We start from the raw sequence: 17838 nt of genomic DNA on the forward strand, positions 1-17838 counted from the left end.
TAATTAGCGACTCCAAATCTGCTATAAACAATTTTGCGAGGGGCATGATCTTCAATGAGACAGAGCGAATTTTAAGAATTTTAAGACTGGAATTGAAATGGGTGCCGGCACACTCGGGGAACAAAGGAATCGAGTTGGCTCACAGTATAGCTCGAGGTTATGTCAGCCGAGCAGTGAGCCAGGTTGAGTCCCCCAATTTCTCGAGAGATGCACTAATCTCATTTCTTGACTACACTAATCACTTTAAACTAGAAAGGCGGATATATCCTCCACCAGCCAAGAAACTAGACAAAAGGCAGGAAGTAATCTGGCGTCGGCTCCAGACGCGTGCCTTCTTCAACCCTTCTAAATTAGCGCACATGTCCCCAGCACAATACAATCCAAATTGTAAACACTGCGGCGAAATAGCAGGATACTTGAGGCCATCTAAGTGTAGCGCCCACAAATCGCCCATTGCTGAAAATAAATGTTTTCCAATCCGAAAATCCTTCCACATCTGGCACACGCCACCAAAGCATTCATGGAGTCACGAATGACGCGTCGTCTCTGCTCTTTGCATGCCGCGTTGGAGCAATGTGGGTACATGTGGGTATAATGTGGGTGAAGCCGCCACGGAGCCGCCCTTAGTTGCTAGATACATCACAAGGTCAGGCAAATTGGAAAGGTCTAGTTTGCTCTATAGATTTATCCAGTTAATTAGCAGAAAAACCATGAGCCTAACACTTACTATAACCCAATGTTTACAAATTTTAAAATCGTGCAACATTATACACGAAACCAGTTGGCTAGCCCTTGGCCGTGCCCTTGGCTAGCCAATGGGCTAGCTAGGCTAGCTTTCTGGGGCCCGATCCTCGATATTCGCCTTCCCCTGGCGGCGCCATATTGTCTTTCTGATTGGCTCTGAAAAGAGTCACGTGCTTCAAACTTGTGGCGCGAAACCATCAGTTGAGGCAAGCACTTTTAGCGGTTACGTCAAAATGACGTAGCCGTGAAAATTGATTTCAACCGGAGCTATCCTTGTTGCCTGGATGACAAATACGAATGATTTTGGAGTGGAAGCAAAGTTACTGATGGTGGTTTGGAGAACACTTACGCTCGATTAACCAATGTGATGAAAATAATGGCATACTGGGAAGGAGCGGATGCTCAAATTTGATTGGCTGGAGCTATGTCACGTGAAACACGTGATACGCAGGCATATTTAGATTACGTCAAATTGACGCGTCATGACGTAACTGATGTGCCGCCATTACCGAAAATGCTGACGTTTGGCCGCCATAATTTCGCCGAGTGGCGAGGTGCCCGAATTATGCTAATGAGACTATGGCGACAGGCAAGCTGATTTATGCAGCCGTTAGCCTACCGTAGTTTCTTAGCTTGTTATTAAAAGTAAAAGGATAACTTTATATACACCTTGCATGGCTTTTAAACGCAATAGAAAGGCAAATAATGAGCGCGTATGAAATAAAGGACGCTTGAGACAATCTGTAATGGGGGCAGAAGCTTGCGGCCGCTTGACGGCGCTAACTGCTTTCTTATTTCAAACCCTTTCTTCCCATGGTAAGAAATCATTGGTCTGTGCGGTTATGATAACCCAGCAATGGCGGCGGCCATGGAGGGAGGCATGAAGGGAGGTACGCTTTCATTATAGTGAACTAGAATATATATTCTAGTTCACTATAGCTTACATGGAGGAAAGAAAGAACTTGTACGCTTATGAGTGGTCTTCGTGCCGTTCGTCGTCTGCAAGTAGTGATCGAGGATTTGCTGCAGCACAGCAATGCTGTCAAATTGTCTTGAAAGATAGCTCGTCAGTACAGTCAGATCAATCATCTGACGAGGAGTGTAGTGTGGCGGCTTTGCAAGCTCCGAGGCGAGAATTGTCCTGCGCTCGGAATGTTGAACTGTTGAGCTACTGGTGCTTCGGGTGTGATCGCCAGTGGTGAACGCCTCTGATGTTGGATGGCACGAAATGTATTCGTTCGGCCGAGCGACAAGCTCCCGGAATGTGTCGGGCTTCTCGATGGGTGTCGACCAGCAGGGCAACGCAGTCAATCTGCTGGAAATGGTGCAGCACGTCGAGCATCACAGAGGTAAGTGCAATAAGAAAACCTGTAAAGGTGACTGTTCATACAGCGTCATTCGCATTCAAGTTGTACGCAGGCGGGAAATGACTGAAGATTAAAGGAATACTCACAGGACGCATGCGGCGAATCCGATATTTTTAATCAGCACTTTGCGTTGCTTTTAGCTGCATATTTCTACGACGCATTATAATTTTCTTCAACTTCTCTACACTGCACGAACTTAAAAAAAAAAAAAAAAAAAAAAAACCGAGTGTGCTTGTAGTTGTCAAGATTTCTTGGTTAATGGTTTCGACGACCGAGGAAGAAAAAACAAGTGAAATCGCCTGATATAAGTCGTTCCCTTAATTGCAAAAAAAGAAAGAAAAAGTTAGCCACAATACAATTTCCGCCACCAAGCCGTCTTTACCTGTTACGGAAATGGTTCACTTAGGTTTAGGTTTTGCACTGACCATTTCTTGCATTCATAGATTACACTTTACCGCAGCCTAGCTTGTAGCTTTGATGATTTTGAATGTTCCTGTGCCATGCGTGTTTGATATTTTATTTGCATATAATTTAGGCACTAAACATTTGCAGGTGATCGTGTGGACCTTGTGCAGCCGTTGCAGCACTTCCAATCCGAGTCATCATGTGGTCGAGAAGTCCTGGGGCCATATTCAACATCATTAACCTCTCTGCTAGGCTTGTATAATCTGGGAGGCCACGCCTTGTCCCTGGACGGCCACATCAGATGTGAAGTGCTATGCAGATGGACAGCTCTTTTTGAAGATCGTTACAGCTTGTAGTGTGTGCAGATCACATGACATTGACGCCACCTGCAAATGGTAATCGCAGCAGGAACATCAACAAGTACAAGGAAGAGGACGTGCAACATTTATATTAACTCGGACAGGAACAACTTGATCACCTGCACTTGAGATTTTCACTCGCTGTCATGATTTTGATATATGCCACAAGTGATCAATGTGCACATTCTTACTGCTTCATGTTCGATAGCATACTGCTGAAAAGCCGTCCAAGTCTTAATTTTTTCTGTGGTTTTGAGATATAACCATCTCTTTGGTGTACATTTTGTTGATAGCATGTGCAAGAACCAAGTTCAGCTTTGGGGTGGCGCAGTGGTTACGGCGCTCGACTATTGTTCCCAAAGACGCGGGATCGAATCCCGGCCTCGGCGGCCGCTTTTCGATGGAGGTGAAAAGCAAGGCGCCCATGTGCTGTGCGATGTTAGTGCACATTAGTGCGATGTTAGAACCCCAGGTGGTCGAAATTTCCGGAGCCCTCCACTACGACGTCTCTCATAGTCTGAGTCGCTTTGGGACGTTAAACCCCACAAACCAAACCAAACCTTTCCTTGGTGCTGTAATTTTTTGTCTACCATCTGTAGACATACTGAGTGTATTCTACAAGTGCTGTGGCCCTTGCTGAGAGCTGTCATTCTTTGTTGTATACTTTGCTTTTTTGTGTTCTGCTTAAACTCAGTGTGCATTTTATTAAGTGCTTCATGTCAATGAAACACAGGAAGGTACAAAAACGTTCTCCTTCTACCTCCAGAAGTGCCATTCTGAGTAGGACATGCGGGCAGCAACAGTTCACAATTCACTTTGGTGTTTGTGGCAAGCAGGCAGCCTGCGATGTACTACTTCAGTGAGAATATTTGACATACGTGCACCCTGGTGGATGTGTCTGCAGTCGTTTACCATAGCAGAGTCCATTTCGTTACACCTATCTTGTGTGCTACTAGGGTGAAATGTGAGGTGCCCACTGTGTTTTTCCACAAACTGCAGAGTGAAGCGAGCTGTGCTTCTTTGTATTTGGTTGCCTTTATGCTTGTTTTCTATTGCTTCCTTCATATGCTGAATGTAGATGAACAGCAATCAACTAGTTTTCCCAAGGATAATTTGTGCATCTATTTGGTGGTCATTGTCTTTCATTGTTGTATGCACGGAAAATGAGGCCCCCGCCAACTTGTCAACCCATTTTGGCAATTTTAGATTCCACTTTTGCAAAATTTGCCAGTTTCATTTTGCACTGCAATTACTGATGCTTTGTAGTGATGTTAATCAAGATCCCAGATAACCTGTTTAACCTCTGCATCATTTGTGTGGCTCGGCGATCAATGAACATTTTTGTATTCTTCAGTTTTTTCACAAAGGCAACTATTGACTTCTCTGTTTTGTAACTAGGTGATATTGATGTGCATGTGCACCCACTGGCAAAAGTTCTTGAAGGTGGCTTCGCAGGGGAAAGAATGCATTCATTTGTGTACGGGATAAATTGCTTGACATTTCATGTTTCACTATATAACTCATAGTCACAATAATGATGCACAAGCGCAGGAGTGAAATAAAAACTTTTTGATAAGATTGTCCTTCATAAATTTTTGACTGCAGCTCTACAAAATGCTTTGCTCCTTTTGTGCATTGCTACATATCTTGTTCCATAAAATACCTCCCTCCATGATAGCGCTGTGTGTAGTCCTTCCATACCTCTATTATGAGGCTGCTATCTGGGCCATTTGCTTCTTGACACATTCTTGCTGCTGCCACATGCCCTCCGGCACTCACATATGTTAAAAGAGGGTTGGTAAAGCTCACATATTCATGCTCTAAGCCACTGGAGACTGGCTTCATCACTCGAGATGTTTATCGAATGATTGCAGCTGTGTATAACTGCTTCATTACTTTTTTTCTGTTAGTTGCTTTTGTAGCCTTCATTGTTCTTTGTGAGCTTTAAATTGAGAATTTTAAGGAAGGGGCACAAATTTTATGCCAATCACTTTCATTTCATTTATGTAGAAGCACTTTCAAGGAAACTTGTGTTTCATCATCACTTTTCAACATTTTGTACCATTGTGCTAGTACTGAGTTGTATAACTTTTTGCTCTCATAAGTGACAGCTGCGCTAGTTTCACTTACACCTATCCTATTGTCGCATGTGTTTTCTATGTTATCTAGTATCCCTATGCTTTCCTATTATATCAGCTTCAGCAATCCTCTCTGCATTTAACCCTCAGAATGTGCTGCATATTTTGCACGTCTGCTATGTGTACAGCCTAAATTGAACACCACAATATATTCTTAAGATTGCATTCAAAAGATAACTTCCTGAAGGTACAATCCTATTGAACACAGTAGACGTCATACTATCCATAAGTGAGCCATTCTTTTTCGTGATGTATTGAAGAATTTGTGAACAAAGCGATTTCATTTTATCTTGACCACATGCATCTGTTGTTTCTGTGGTACAGCCTCTGCCACAGCTGCATCTATAACTCGGCTGTTGACACTGTGGTCAAATGTCTTGCGAGCCAGCAGAGCCTAATGTAGCGTTGATGTTCAGCTATTGGCTTCTTGCTTTTTTTTTTTTTTTGATGCAGCAACGTTAAAGCCTCTTTTCTGCACAAAACGCGACGTTGTGAGTGGAAAATCTTGGGCACATTTCAGACAGGTGACATGGCCGAGTACTCAGTGTGATGTCTCTGGCTTCACCTTTGAGATGAATGTGTGAGGTGATAAACCTTGCAGGATCTTTGGGTAATAAGACAGGCAACCCTTAGGCCATGGAAACGCATCCGTACAGCTTGGTTAGAGTGGGCTTTATAGGTATCTAGACAAGTGGTCTTCCACATAATTGGATAACTTACAGGTATATGCTACTGATATGTATCATAGAATAAATACTAGATGTTAGCAGTAGCAAAGTCGATTCACACGAATGAGAGTCTGCAGACAGGAGCCATAAAAGCTGTTGTGTCATAGGGGTAAATGCTGAGCTTGCGTGTCCCCACAATTGTTTTTAGAGCATGAAGTTTTCAAGTGCTGTGCTGGTTTGCCTGATAGCCGTCACACTGAGTGACTTGCTGAAATAATGCTTAAGGCTTGTCTTCCTGAGCCAAACATTTCTCCTTTTTGGTAGACTGCATAAAGGGAACATTCTAGGTGTGGCAGGCATTTATGCACAGATAAAATCATTCTTACACACACTATAACTACCTTTGCCCTGTCCATAACAGAATCAGGGAATACTTGCTCTGTCCCAGGTGCCGACTACCATTTAAATGACGTTGAGTTCCATAATCTTTGATACTGGTAATACTGCGGAACGCATAGCATCCCTTGACTGCAGTTGCAGCCTAGTGGTTTGAGCATTTGGGGACCAATCCTCAGTGGTGTTGGGTACTCATTGGTAAAACAGTGGGTGCTTGCTTTGCTGGTGTTGGGGTTATCTTGGGCCAAACACTTGGAGAATGGGTTTTTGACCCTATCTTGTGTTCCCTTGCTTTGTATAACTAATTTCTCTTCTTTGGTCTCCAAGGCCGTGCCACCTTTCAGATATGGCGATGAGCTGTACAAGTACAACAATACTGTAATTACTTGAATGTGTGACAGCCTTTCATTTTAGGCTGTGTATTGTAGAGTGTGCAGTGCTGTAAATAAATTTTGTATTGTTTTGTATATTGTAATTTTCAGTTTTCTTATAAGCAAGGCTTCATGTCAGGTGCATGTAAAAAAAAATGCCAAAAAGTACCGAAAGCAAATGATACACCAATTGTTAGTCAACGACGAGCTGTTTAAAGCTACAGGGAATGTGTTACGTGAGTAGCAGGTCTCTTAAAGTGTGCATGTTTTACCAAAATAAAGGACAGAAGCTATACTGCAACCTGTTGGAAGAACCATGCATACAAGACGCACTAGCTGCAAATCATACGCTCATTTAAATCACGTTTAGTTTTCCAATGATATGCAATCAGAATGTCGAAAAAGTAAATTTCATGCTTTATTCCCATATTTATGCCCGTATTCAGGTGAGGTTCATTTGAGCATGTTTTTGAGTCAGAGTGTAGAGAGTGGATGTTAGACAGTTGCACGTTGGACATTATGCATTGCTGGAAGAGCACACAGGGGATGGCACAGCCAATACAAATCATACAGTATTATCACCTGGCATTAATGAACCTTTGCCAAAAAATCCAGAACACCACCCTGATGTGCTGCAGGCCACATTGCTGCAGGCCTTGCAATTCATGCCTCTTTTTGTCGAATATTGTTCCTGTGCATGCTTCTGTTTTTCTTTTTTGTTGCTGTTACTTTTTTACTTACGGTGTCTTTAAAGTCACGCTTGCTTTCCCCTTTGGCTCCCTTGCTTCACTCAGAAACAGGTTCGGGCTTTGTGTATATAGCATGTGCACTGGTTAATGTGTGCATGAATGCTACATTCAATTGACAATTGCTTCAAGAAAATGGTTTCCGTACTGCATCTAGCTCATTGTAATTAGGCATCATATATCATATTCACTCTTCATGTCTGTTCCTTCACTTCCTGATCGTCAAATAGTATATGTGAAGGCATATCTCTAGCCGACCTCATCACCCTTCTCTCCTCTGAGGAATCATGCTGCACTGAAAGAAAGTGCCGGATGCTATTGCAAGTGCAAAACTGGTAAACAGTAGCAAAGGAACTAGGCTGTACCTGACAAATTTTGTTTCTCTTGTGACATTGTGGTGTGATGTGCACCTGCATCAGACGAGCAGTGTTGCTACTTTTATAAAATGTTTTTATGCAACATGCTCAGAAACCAAGCAGAATAATACCGACAGCTTTTTTTTTTATTATTATTATTTTAACGAGGCATCTGCCACAACAGAGTGACACACTCTGCATGCGGTGAAATGTGCATACAGCGTGCTATGTCTAATTCAGGGCATATTAAATGCCATCAGCGTGAAAGCTAACCTGTTGCTGCCAGTGGGCATCTGGATACACTTTTCATTGCATTTTCATTGCTGCCAGAAAATCTTATCTGCTTATTTTTGCGGCTGCGTGAAAACGTCCCCGCCTCGATGGCTCAGTAATGATTATAGACGCTCGGCTCTCTGACCCGCAATATGTGCGTAGCCCAGCTACGACGATCGCATTTCGATGGAATTAACACGCTAAAGGTGGTCCGATGTCAGCGCATGCTAAGATCGCCAGATATATGGCCTAATCGAGCTCTCCACTATGCGTGTTTTCACTACGCCGCTCCAGTCGGGCCGATATCCGCACGCTACGCCACAGAAGCCGACACGTATACCCGGCCGTAGCAGACTTGCTAACATGATGGAAACGGTGGGCTGCCGCAGGCAGTTTCCAACGACAGTGATACCCTGAAAAGGCCAGCGTTGTCGTCGGATAGGTGCGTCTCTTCTCTAGAGGCAACTGCAGCCCGAAAATCTGTTGGGCGCTTCCAATTCTCAGTCGTAAACAAATTCTTTAATCCTGATACTCGCCGATTTCTCTGCGCGACTAAGTCCATAAATGAAACACGGACAGCTAGCAACATGCAGGCATCTCAAGTGAGGCATCGCTCACACTTGACGACCGGCTGTTTGTGGGGTTTGCGTCGAGTACCGCCGTTCGCTCAGCCTAGCTGCTGGTGGACGTCCGACAGCGTGTGTACTATGATGCACTGTGGTCGCAACTACCGTTACTATAATAGTACAGTACAGCCGCAATGTATACGTAAGTATCTCACTATCTCCTCAGCCTTGCCCTGCCGCGCGACGCGTGTATGCAGCGTAAACACTGTTCGCACCGACCCTTCAGCTTCTTGGCATCGCAGCGTTGGCATTTTTGTAATCGGCGCCAAGTAGCAGACGACGGCGTTATTTTTTGTAACTTTTTTTCTTGTTTTTTAAATTTCGTCATCAATTTCTGTTTATACGCGTTTTAGCGCCGCCCCAATATTTACGTCACGGGTACGTCACAACATGGCCGAAAAGGCGAATATCGAGGATCGGGCCCCTGGTTTCGACAGGACAACATCACGTACACGTGCTCGCAGCTCGGTCATGGCTAGCGGCAACAACAGCGTTTTGAACGGCAGCAGCGAGAAATATGATAGCAAACGCTCGAAAGACCTTCTAAGGAACGAAATTATCACACGTAAGTCTTAACAGCACTATCAGATCGTATGCTGGAGGCTTTTCTGTCCTTGTCAATGTTTGTCAATGTTGTGCGGAAATGCCGACTTCTCTCTAATGCATGGCACTTTTTACTGTTAACTTTGCGACGCTACCTTAGGAGAAGACCACATCCGCTCCCTCGTACAGTCCAAGGGCCCGCCGAAGACGTTTCAAGTGTCCAGTTCGGGTGAGTAGACCTTCAAAAAAGGGAAACCAAACGACACACTTCATGGGGAAGATCGGTGCATTATGTTAAGGAACATTTGGTCCCAGCCCTGAGTATTTCTCCCGTTGCCGTAAGATGTCAAATATCATGAAGACATAATTTAAACAGCCAATTCCTTTTTCGAAGTGTCTAAAGGTACGTCCGACGGATCCATTCGATTCTCGTAAAGATACGGCGGACGTCGATATACAGGCTCATGGCTATATGCACGTCGAACGCGGCCCCATTCCGCTTGCTACGCGTGAATGGATCTCATCCTCTATGATATCAGCTAGCCGCGACTCTCGATGAGGTGCTACGAAGAGTGCATCCGTTCTAACATAGATCACGGTCTTCACTTAGGGTCCTCTATGATATCAGCTAGCCGCGACTCTCGATGAGGTGCTACGAAGAGTGCATCCGTTCTAACATAGATCACGGTCTTCACTTAGGGTTGTGTACGGCAAACATCGCTGTCAAGCACATAGCTGCAGGCGATATGCTACGTATTGCACCAGCTCCACCAGCTGGCATCGAGATACGCACATTCACGAGCAGCTTTCGCTTCGCACTAAACTATCACCCCGATCTGCCCGTAATGCGAGCGAGCTATTCCTAGTCTTAGGTCCTGCATCGACCTCTGAAGATCTAGCGCCGGCACAACACACACACACCTCGTCGTGCAGCTGAACATTCGGCAGTCCAAAGTATGTATGTGAAATGGCATTGTGCTCGTTCCTCACATGCAGACCGAGGAAACAGGATGTTTTTAGCTAAATTCTTCGTTTAAATTCTACCTCAGAGCCGTGGCAGAAGACATGCCGAATCTACTAGAGGCCTGCACATCGACTCGTCGAGGCGAAGACCTACTGCACCGCACCGCAAGAGTGCACAACCGGAAAGCCGGAAGCGTGAATGATCCGAATTCCCTGTGAACAGCAATGTTCTTTGGTATATAGGGGATTACTAGACTAAAGTGCTTAGGCTGCATCTTTTTCTTGTCGTTGAAGTTTGCGTACATGTAGTTTAAACCCCCGCATGCTCGAGGTTAGCGTGACCCGACTGAACGGCCGCGCAGCTTTGAAACGATCGGGATCGATATGCATGCATCGCCGGGCTTAGGTACGCGGTAGAAAATGTGCACTGCACATTTCGTTGAAGAAGCTGACTCTTGGAATTTTGCAGAGTGTGCCATGCAAGCGATCGTTGCTACAACCACGCATCCATGTTCCCACGGCTGGCCTACCCCGAGGCGCATAAATGTTCAACCGTGGACGTATCAATGATCGAAGAGAGGACAGATTTTCACAATATTGGGCGCGAAATCGATAGCTACCAGTGCTCAGTGTTAGAGAAATTCTGCCTTGATCATGCGCAATTCAGTGTATCAGGTGTGGTCAGTAGCTATATAAGTTTGAACAGTTCGCCTTTCAAGTCAGCGGCGCCAGCGATGGATCGGCGGAGCGATTTTCCACGCTACACCGCTGTCATGCTAGAAAGCCTATCTAGGTGGCGTTTGACATTCACCTGCTTTTTGTTGGCCCCGTAATTGAAAGCAACGCCTTCAGAAACGCGTTAAATGTTCAAAAATGTATTCTCTTCAACAGTTTCACTCCAGGCTGTCAAAGCAGGCGGACGTTGATAAAACAGTTGAGCACTCCAGTCTTTAGAAATCTGTACAATCACCTTCAGTTTGTAAAATTATTGGAATAGGTCACTTTCCGATCGCTGGGACATAGACCCTCATGACAGCGCTGTCACGTGAATAAGGACCACACCAGGCCGAAAGCTTGTCTCATATAACATAGCTAACCAAGGTATACCTTACTACAGCATTGTGTTGATTTTTGTGGTGCCTAAGCGACTAATGCTGCCATGCACCAAGAACAAGGTTTAATGTATTTATTTTGTGTGTAATGACTAAAATGTTCTTTAGGATGTAGCTTGTTTAGGAACATTTTAGGAAACCAAAAATGCAGGAAATTTGCACGTCTCTCCTAGGATCATGCTGGGATGGAAATGGATCTGTTGGAAATTGTACAAAATGTTTCCTCTTTTCTCGACTCTGGCGCATGTGTAAGATATGGTTTATTGTTAGTTCATCTCCACACTCCTTGCATATTGGTTTGTCCTCTTTCATAAGTATGAAGCTGTGTGTGAGGTTTGGGTATGTGTTTTGTGAAGATGACCTAAAATGTCCTCCATGTTGTGTTTTTGATTACTGCATGATTTCCATTCCTTAATGACAGGTTTGACAAGTATAGTTTGTAGTTTATTTCAATGTTTCAAAAATCCTGCCATTTCACTCTCACTTTTCTTTGTACAAGCTTCTTGGTATCTTCATGCAGCATATTCACCCTCTGTAATTTAGCATTGCGTCAAGGTAACCTGGTTATTTCTTTTCATCACCTTTCAAGACTACTGTCCCGATTTCATAAAGTTTCTGACGACAGGAACTCCTTGGAAGTCATAGAAATAAATGAGATCCACAATCATGAGCTATCTAGGGTATGCATATACATGTCCATCGCTCAGTGGAATGGTGTCAGTACGCTGTTAGAACAGGTCTTGAGATAACAACAACCATTGTCTGAGGTGGTCCTTTAATGGGCATTGAAATGCTATGTAACTACAGGTACTGATAGAACTCTTGATCATGTTATGTGATGATGCGATCCTTGCATGAATATAGGTATACATTTCAGAATCTGCAGTGCACCACTTGACCATTTGCCACCAGTTTGTGTGAAAATGTATTTTTCATGCATGTTAACCAGTGTTTAACAGATGACCCCTGTGCACAAGCCAAAAGTGCCATGAGCCAAATGTCACGAGGCCACACGACATGGCAGGAGCTGTTAAGCCAAGCTTACAAAGTTATATTTGAAATATTTCATCTTCAACGTTTCAGCTCCAATTAAGAAAGGTTGAGGCTTACAGAGGTCTATGCCAGGTTGTCTATCACCTAACAGGGCAGCCTACGACCGTATACTAATGAGTATATCTGAGATAACAGAGACATGAATTAAGGAATTAGTAGTAATGTTTGTAGCAAAGGGCATGTAAATTAACGAGAATCCACAGTGGGATCTGCAGACAAGAACCATTAACGCTGGCACACCATACCCTTACAGGTGGAGATTAGGAGTCTCCCTAATTTTTTGTCTGCTCAAAGCTTGTCATTTCCTTCGTTCTTCCAGATGAGGAAGATGTGAAAATGATAGCATCTAAAATGCCAGAGACCATCGTTAACAAGGATGCTGATCCCAACAGCGTAAAAAGGAATTTCAGAAAAGATGGGTGACTAGTAATGCTGGCAACAGTTGAAACTAAGTGGAAAGGCATGAAATTGAAATGCAACATATGCAGAGATATGTTGCGAGACGACCAGTCTGTGGTGTGCGACATCTGTCTCCGTTAGTTCCATCAAGTGATTGGCCAAAGCAGATGGGGCTTGTGGTTTTGTGATAAGTGCAGTGTAGTAGCATAGATGCAACCTTGCCCATTAATAATTCGAGTGGAGTAAGTGCATTGTTTTGTTTTGTTCATGGTTTCCATGAAAACATTATGAGAAATTTTTTCCTAGAGAATGTTTGCTGAATTGTGAATATAATGTGCAATAAAACTAGTGTTTTCTTGCTGTTTACTTTTCCTTGTATACATTAGTTCTGTGAAGAAAACCACAGGCTAGAAAGAAATGTAATGGCATGCATTTTGATACTTGGCCCCGTTGTGCTGGCTCAGTAGTTAGAGTGCTTGGCTGCTGAACCCAAAGATGCAGATTTGGTTCCAGCCACAGCAGGGACATTTTAATAGAGGCGAAACAATAGGCCGTCATGCACCGTGCGGTGTCAGTGCATGTAAAAGAACCCCAGATGGTCGAAATTATACCGGAGCCCTCAACTATTGTGTTCCTCATAGCCGTAGTTATTTTGGGATGCTAAACCAGATATATATCACATCATACTCTGAGTAAGATGCTATTCATGGTCAGTTAATCATACACTAAATGATCAATTTTTTTTCTGCATGGTACAGCAGCTGTTGTACAATTTTACTTTAGCCTTCATGAAGAATATCACACTGGCTCCACATGGCCTTCTGTTGACCCTTGATATGCGTCACAGTCACACACCCGAGTATGTACTTGTCTAAGGGCACCTATGCATGCAAGGAGGGGACCGTTACTTTCCACTTGTCAGAACTGAAATGCATGATCCACATCATTTCTGTAATTCAACTGCTTGCTATTTGAACTGTCCAGCACTGATGCAAGTTTCAAAGAACTGCAATTAGCAAATTAATCTAAGCAGCAAACCATGCCAAGAACTGCTTCGGTTTCATCTTTAGCAACTGTTTGGGAACTAAAATTAGCCAAATGTTGCAAAACATAGATGAGAGGTTACAAAATCTAAAAAACAATGCAGCCTACCTGTGGCATGTAGGGTTTCACATCCTAAAGTGACATATGTAGCTATGAAGAATACCGTAGTGGAGAGCTTCAGACTAATTTGACTGCCTGGGCTTTGTACTTTGAATTGGCATCTTGCAGAAAACAGAAGCATTTGCATTTCACCTGCACCAAAGTGCGACTGCCATCACTGGTATTAAACATCACGACCTTGGGGCAAGTAGCCTAACGATGTCGCAGCGTGTACGTACATGCTATACATGTCAACCTTTCTAGCATTAAAGCTGTCACATGCATGGCAGATATTCATGTTCAGCTTTGGACTGACAAGTTTAAAAGTGTACTATTTGTGTTTGTCTAGCATGAAAAACAAAGGAAACTAAGGAAAAACGAAAAAAAAAAAATGAACATAATATGTTGAAAAAGCATTAGTCATTAACACATAAAGCATATTCGTTCCTTTATTAATGATAAAGTGGCCTTCAACAATAGTACAAAGCCTGAACATTTAGAAAGGTGCTGTGCCAGGCAGCTATTTTACAGAAACCTGAACCATTTCACCTGTAGTAATACGCATCCCGGCGGTGTGGGCTGGGCACTTATTTTTCGGTCCACTCCAACATGCGAAAACTGCATCGTGCATTCCCATTTTCCGAGTTTTGAGCTCTGTAGTACAGGCTAACAAATTGTCGATGACTTATTTTCGTCTGATTGTTGCACAGCGCGTGTAAATAAATTACCACTGCACCTAATAAACACTGACATGCACGTGCAACATCGCCGATCATAAACAGACACACTGATGTCCGTCCGGACATCGGCGCACTCATCACAGCACTCTTCGTAGTCTCACACAGCACTCTAGTAGGACGTAATCCGTAATCACAGCATCTCACGGTAAGCACAAACCACACCTCCAGTTGTACAACAAACACGAATGACGCGATGCTTGGGCTAGAGACACGCCGGCGGTGCCCAGCTTTTTCAGCGCCGCTTGTACTACGTAGAACTTGCAGCACCAAACCTCAATGCGAGCAGAAAGCGATGCGTTACGTGACGCATCTCATCACAGATGGAAGTGAGGAAACTTTGAAGAATCAAAACTACATAATTACATAACGACCGCCGTAGACGTTAATCCACATAATAACGAGGACCAAATGAGCGGGCGTGCGGGCCGCGGGCTGGCCGTCAACACCGCGATTACATGCGCTTGCGCTCTGGTCGTGCTTGCCACCCTGCCGCGGTCCAACTCACGTAAACCTATCATCGTGCCATCACGTAGTATATCACCCATTCTAGGCACTATTCTTGCCACTGTACTATTCTTTGTAATTTCACATTTCACGCATGCAGTATGTAGGACATACTTCTTACACCTCGCACGTACACCTCATACCAACTTCGATTTGGCTACATATGGCTACCATGTTGTTGCTACAACCACATCTGAGTCCGGCTTTCCCGACGGATCCCAAGGCCCATATCGGAGAAAAATGCGTTGGGTCCGTCGGAAGAACCCTACCGATCGGGTCCGTCCGCCGTACCTCTGAAAAATATTTCCCGGATCCGTCGGACGAATCCCGAAGAAAAACGCACCGGGTCCGTCGGACGTACCTTTAAGACCATTGATCGGGTCCGTCCGACGTACCTTTAGCCACAGCCTTCCTTTTTTTCCCTCTCTCTCTGCACTGAATTCCTCTCAGAGTCGGTTATTCACTTTCGAGTTATTCCTGTGCATATTTTGCTGCAGAAAACATAGCACATCTTCTACACTGAACGTAATATATGCTAAATATTATGTGTTCTTCATACTTTGTGTGTATCAGGGACTGATACCATGCCAAGGGCCCGGTTCGCATTTTTCATTCAGACCGCATATTCAGCCTGATACTGTTTGTCAGCAACTTCAGGTTATATTTACTCAGTGCATACACTCACAAGTGCAGTGGTTGTGTGGACAGAGCAATTAATACATAGAATTTCATTAGATGGGCATAAAGCAGCTGATTGTGGAAAATATGGATAATTTATTGACATTCGGAATAGTTATCGACTTCAGTAAGGCCTTCGAAGCGCCGACCACAATATTCTCATTAGCAAGCGCGGAACAGCTCTGGCCTTAATTCAATCCTACTTGGAAAGTAGGTACCAATGTGTATGCACAAACAACCTTTAGTTTTTATGCATACAGATTACCAATAACATGTGGGGTACCACAAGGAAGTATTTTGGGTCCTCTTTTATTTAATACTGTCATCAATGATATAGTCGGTATCAACACTTCAGTTAAATACGTAGTCTATGCTGACAATAGTACCTTACTTATTTTTGGGAAGGATATCAGCCAACTAGTGTTAAAGGGGTAGGGACACCAAATTTTTCTGCTGTACTTTTGCGTTGTAAATAATGCGTAGTGATTCTGTAAGCATAGAGCAAGGTGTTAGAAACCCAAAATTGCATAAAAAAATTATTGTGTTATAGTATGCAGCAGTTTCGGTTTCTGTTTCTGTTTGTAGTTAACAGGTTTTTACTTGCCATCTAGAAACAGAAGATATAGCATTGAAATGTCACGTGGACCAAAAAATTGCCCACGATTACGTTACTTCCTAATGCGAAATTTGAGCACAGCTTATCAGCTGTTTCACCTTTTCTATACATTGAGGCAAAGATTTTCGAGCAAGACACGTATGTACGATTACAGCCAACTTTTTTTAATTTTTCACACATATTCCATCAAGAAACACTCCACTAACAGTTCTTGGCTGTCATGAAAGAAGCTTTGTGGTCGGAGAAAAGAAGAGAGCAGTTGAGTTATCAGAAGGTTGCAGGAAGCAGCGCGTGGGCCCATAGGAACGTTGCGCGACGAACAGATAGCAGCGACTAAACTGATGCCGCTGTCGCCGCTAGCGAGTGAGAACGAGATGCACGCACCGTGATCCGCTGACAGCGAGCCGGCGTTTCGGCAACTGGAGAGTACCCTCGCCGCCACGCAGGAGGAAGGGCGACCCCCTCCTCCTCTTTCTGCATGGCGGCGAAGGTGTTCTACGCAGTCACGTTGTCTTGACTCGCTAGCGGCGGCGGCGGCATCAGTCAGTCGCTGCTAGTGGTGCCTTCAGCAACCCCTCCTTCCTTTCTTCGTGTTCTCCGGTTGCTACGTGCACTCCTGCCTCCATCCTTTGCCGCTGGGTGCACCCCCCTCCCTTCTTCCTGCGAGGCTCCGGATGCCGAAGTGCTGGCTCGAACTGGGGGGATGAAAGGGGGGCGGAGCTGGTTACGAGGCCGACGCGGTCGACAACGACGTGAAACCCAGGAACGGGTGCCAAAGAGCTCCGCTCTAAAACTCGTGACATCAAGAAGCAGGCACGTCGTCTGCTCTGTTTGCAGTGTGACTCCGCCATATGCTTTCATAGTGCAGTTACACTGCAGAAAAAGTTAGTCAACTGTATCTAGTTCACTATAGTCAACTGCATCCGTAAACATGTTTGCGTCGTTCTGGCGATCCTGTCACGCCGTGTTAACACGAAAAATTCGGAAACATGGCGTTGTCGCCTGCGAACAGCTGTCGCCAACTCGCTCTCCGACAACTTGTTGCTCGTAACAGTGTACGATGTCGGCCGCTCGCTTCGCTACAATATTGTCCAAATTCTGATACTATGCGAGCGGCTGGGAAAAATGAAAAAGCGGGAGAGGTTTTGACCATGAAGCAGCGTGTGTAAATGCTTGTCAGTTTATAGTCTGAATCGCACTGATCGAGGCACCCCTTTTGAGCGCCGCTTCATATGTGTGAATCTGGTGATCGTTAAGAGAAAATGAACAAGTTTTAGCTAGTGAAAACAGTCATAGAGTATAGTTTTGGCAACAGTGAACTGAAATCTACAATTGCTTACATCACCACGAAGCACAGGTGTGACCCCAGTGCGCCGAGCAATGCTGCAAGCGGCCCGGAACAGTCATTGGCGCTACTTGTGTAGAAAAAATTAAGTCGATTGATGATAGACGCCATACACACATTTTATTGAGCTTATTTTATTATGAGATAGGCTTTCTATAGTAAAATGGTGACGGAAGACGAACCTTTATTACGGCGTTGAGTCGCTGACCTGAGTGCTGTCCGACAAAACCGACTAGGCCTAGCGACGAGTAGGGCAGGCAGAGAGCAGCGCAGTTCGTCGCCCGACACGCCCA

The 17838-nt window shown here is 44.4% G+C and overlaps 1 protein-coding gene and 1 long non-coding RNA gene across 2 annotated transcripts in view; both read left to right on the forward strand.

The window, feature by feature from the left end:
• Nucleotides 1–1550: 1550 nt before the first annotated feature.
• LOC146209924 (uncharacterized) lies at nt 1551–6749 on the forward strand. The gene is made up of 2 exons (XR_014707722.1): nt 1551–2093; nt 2664–6749. It is a non-coding gene; the product is annotated as an uncharacterized LOC146209924 (long non-coding RNA).
• Nucleotides 6750–8855: 2106 nt separating this feature from the next.
• LOC146209925 (uncharacterized) overlaps nt 8856–17838 on the forward strand; it is a 52028-nt gene continuing 43045 nt past the window's right edge. Inside the window, exons 1-2 of the mRNA XM_084605087.1 lie at nt 8856–9014; nt 9153–9221. Coding sequence (XP_084461213.1) covers nt 8921–9014; nt 9153–9221 — 163 coding nt within the window. The 5' untranslated portion in view covers nt 8856–8920. The remainder of the gene's footprint in view (nt 9015–9152; nt 9222–17838) is intronic.

The sequence above is a fragment of the Amblyomma maculatum genome, chromosome 1 (assembly GCF_055883805.1).
Source record: "Amblyomma maculatum isolate TAMU_Amacu chromosome 1, ASM5588380v1, whole genome shotgun sequence".
NCBI lineage: Eukaryota > Metazoa > Arthropoda > Arachnida > Ixodida > Ixodidae > Amblyomma > Amblyomma maculatum.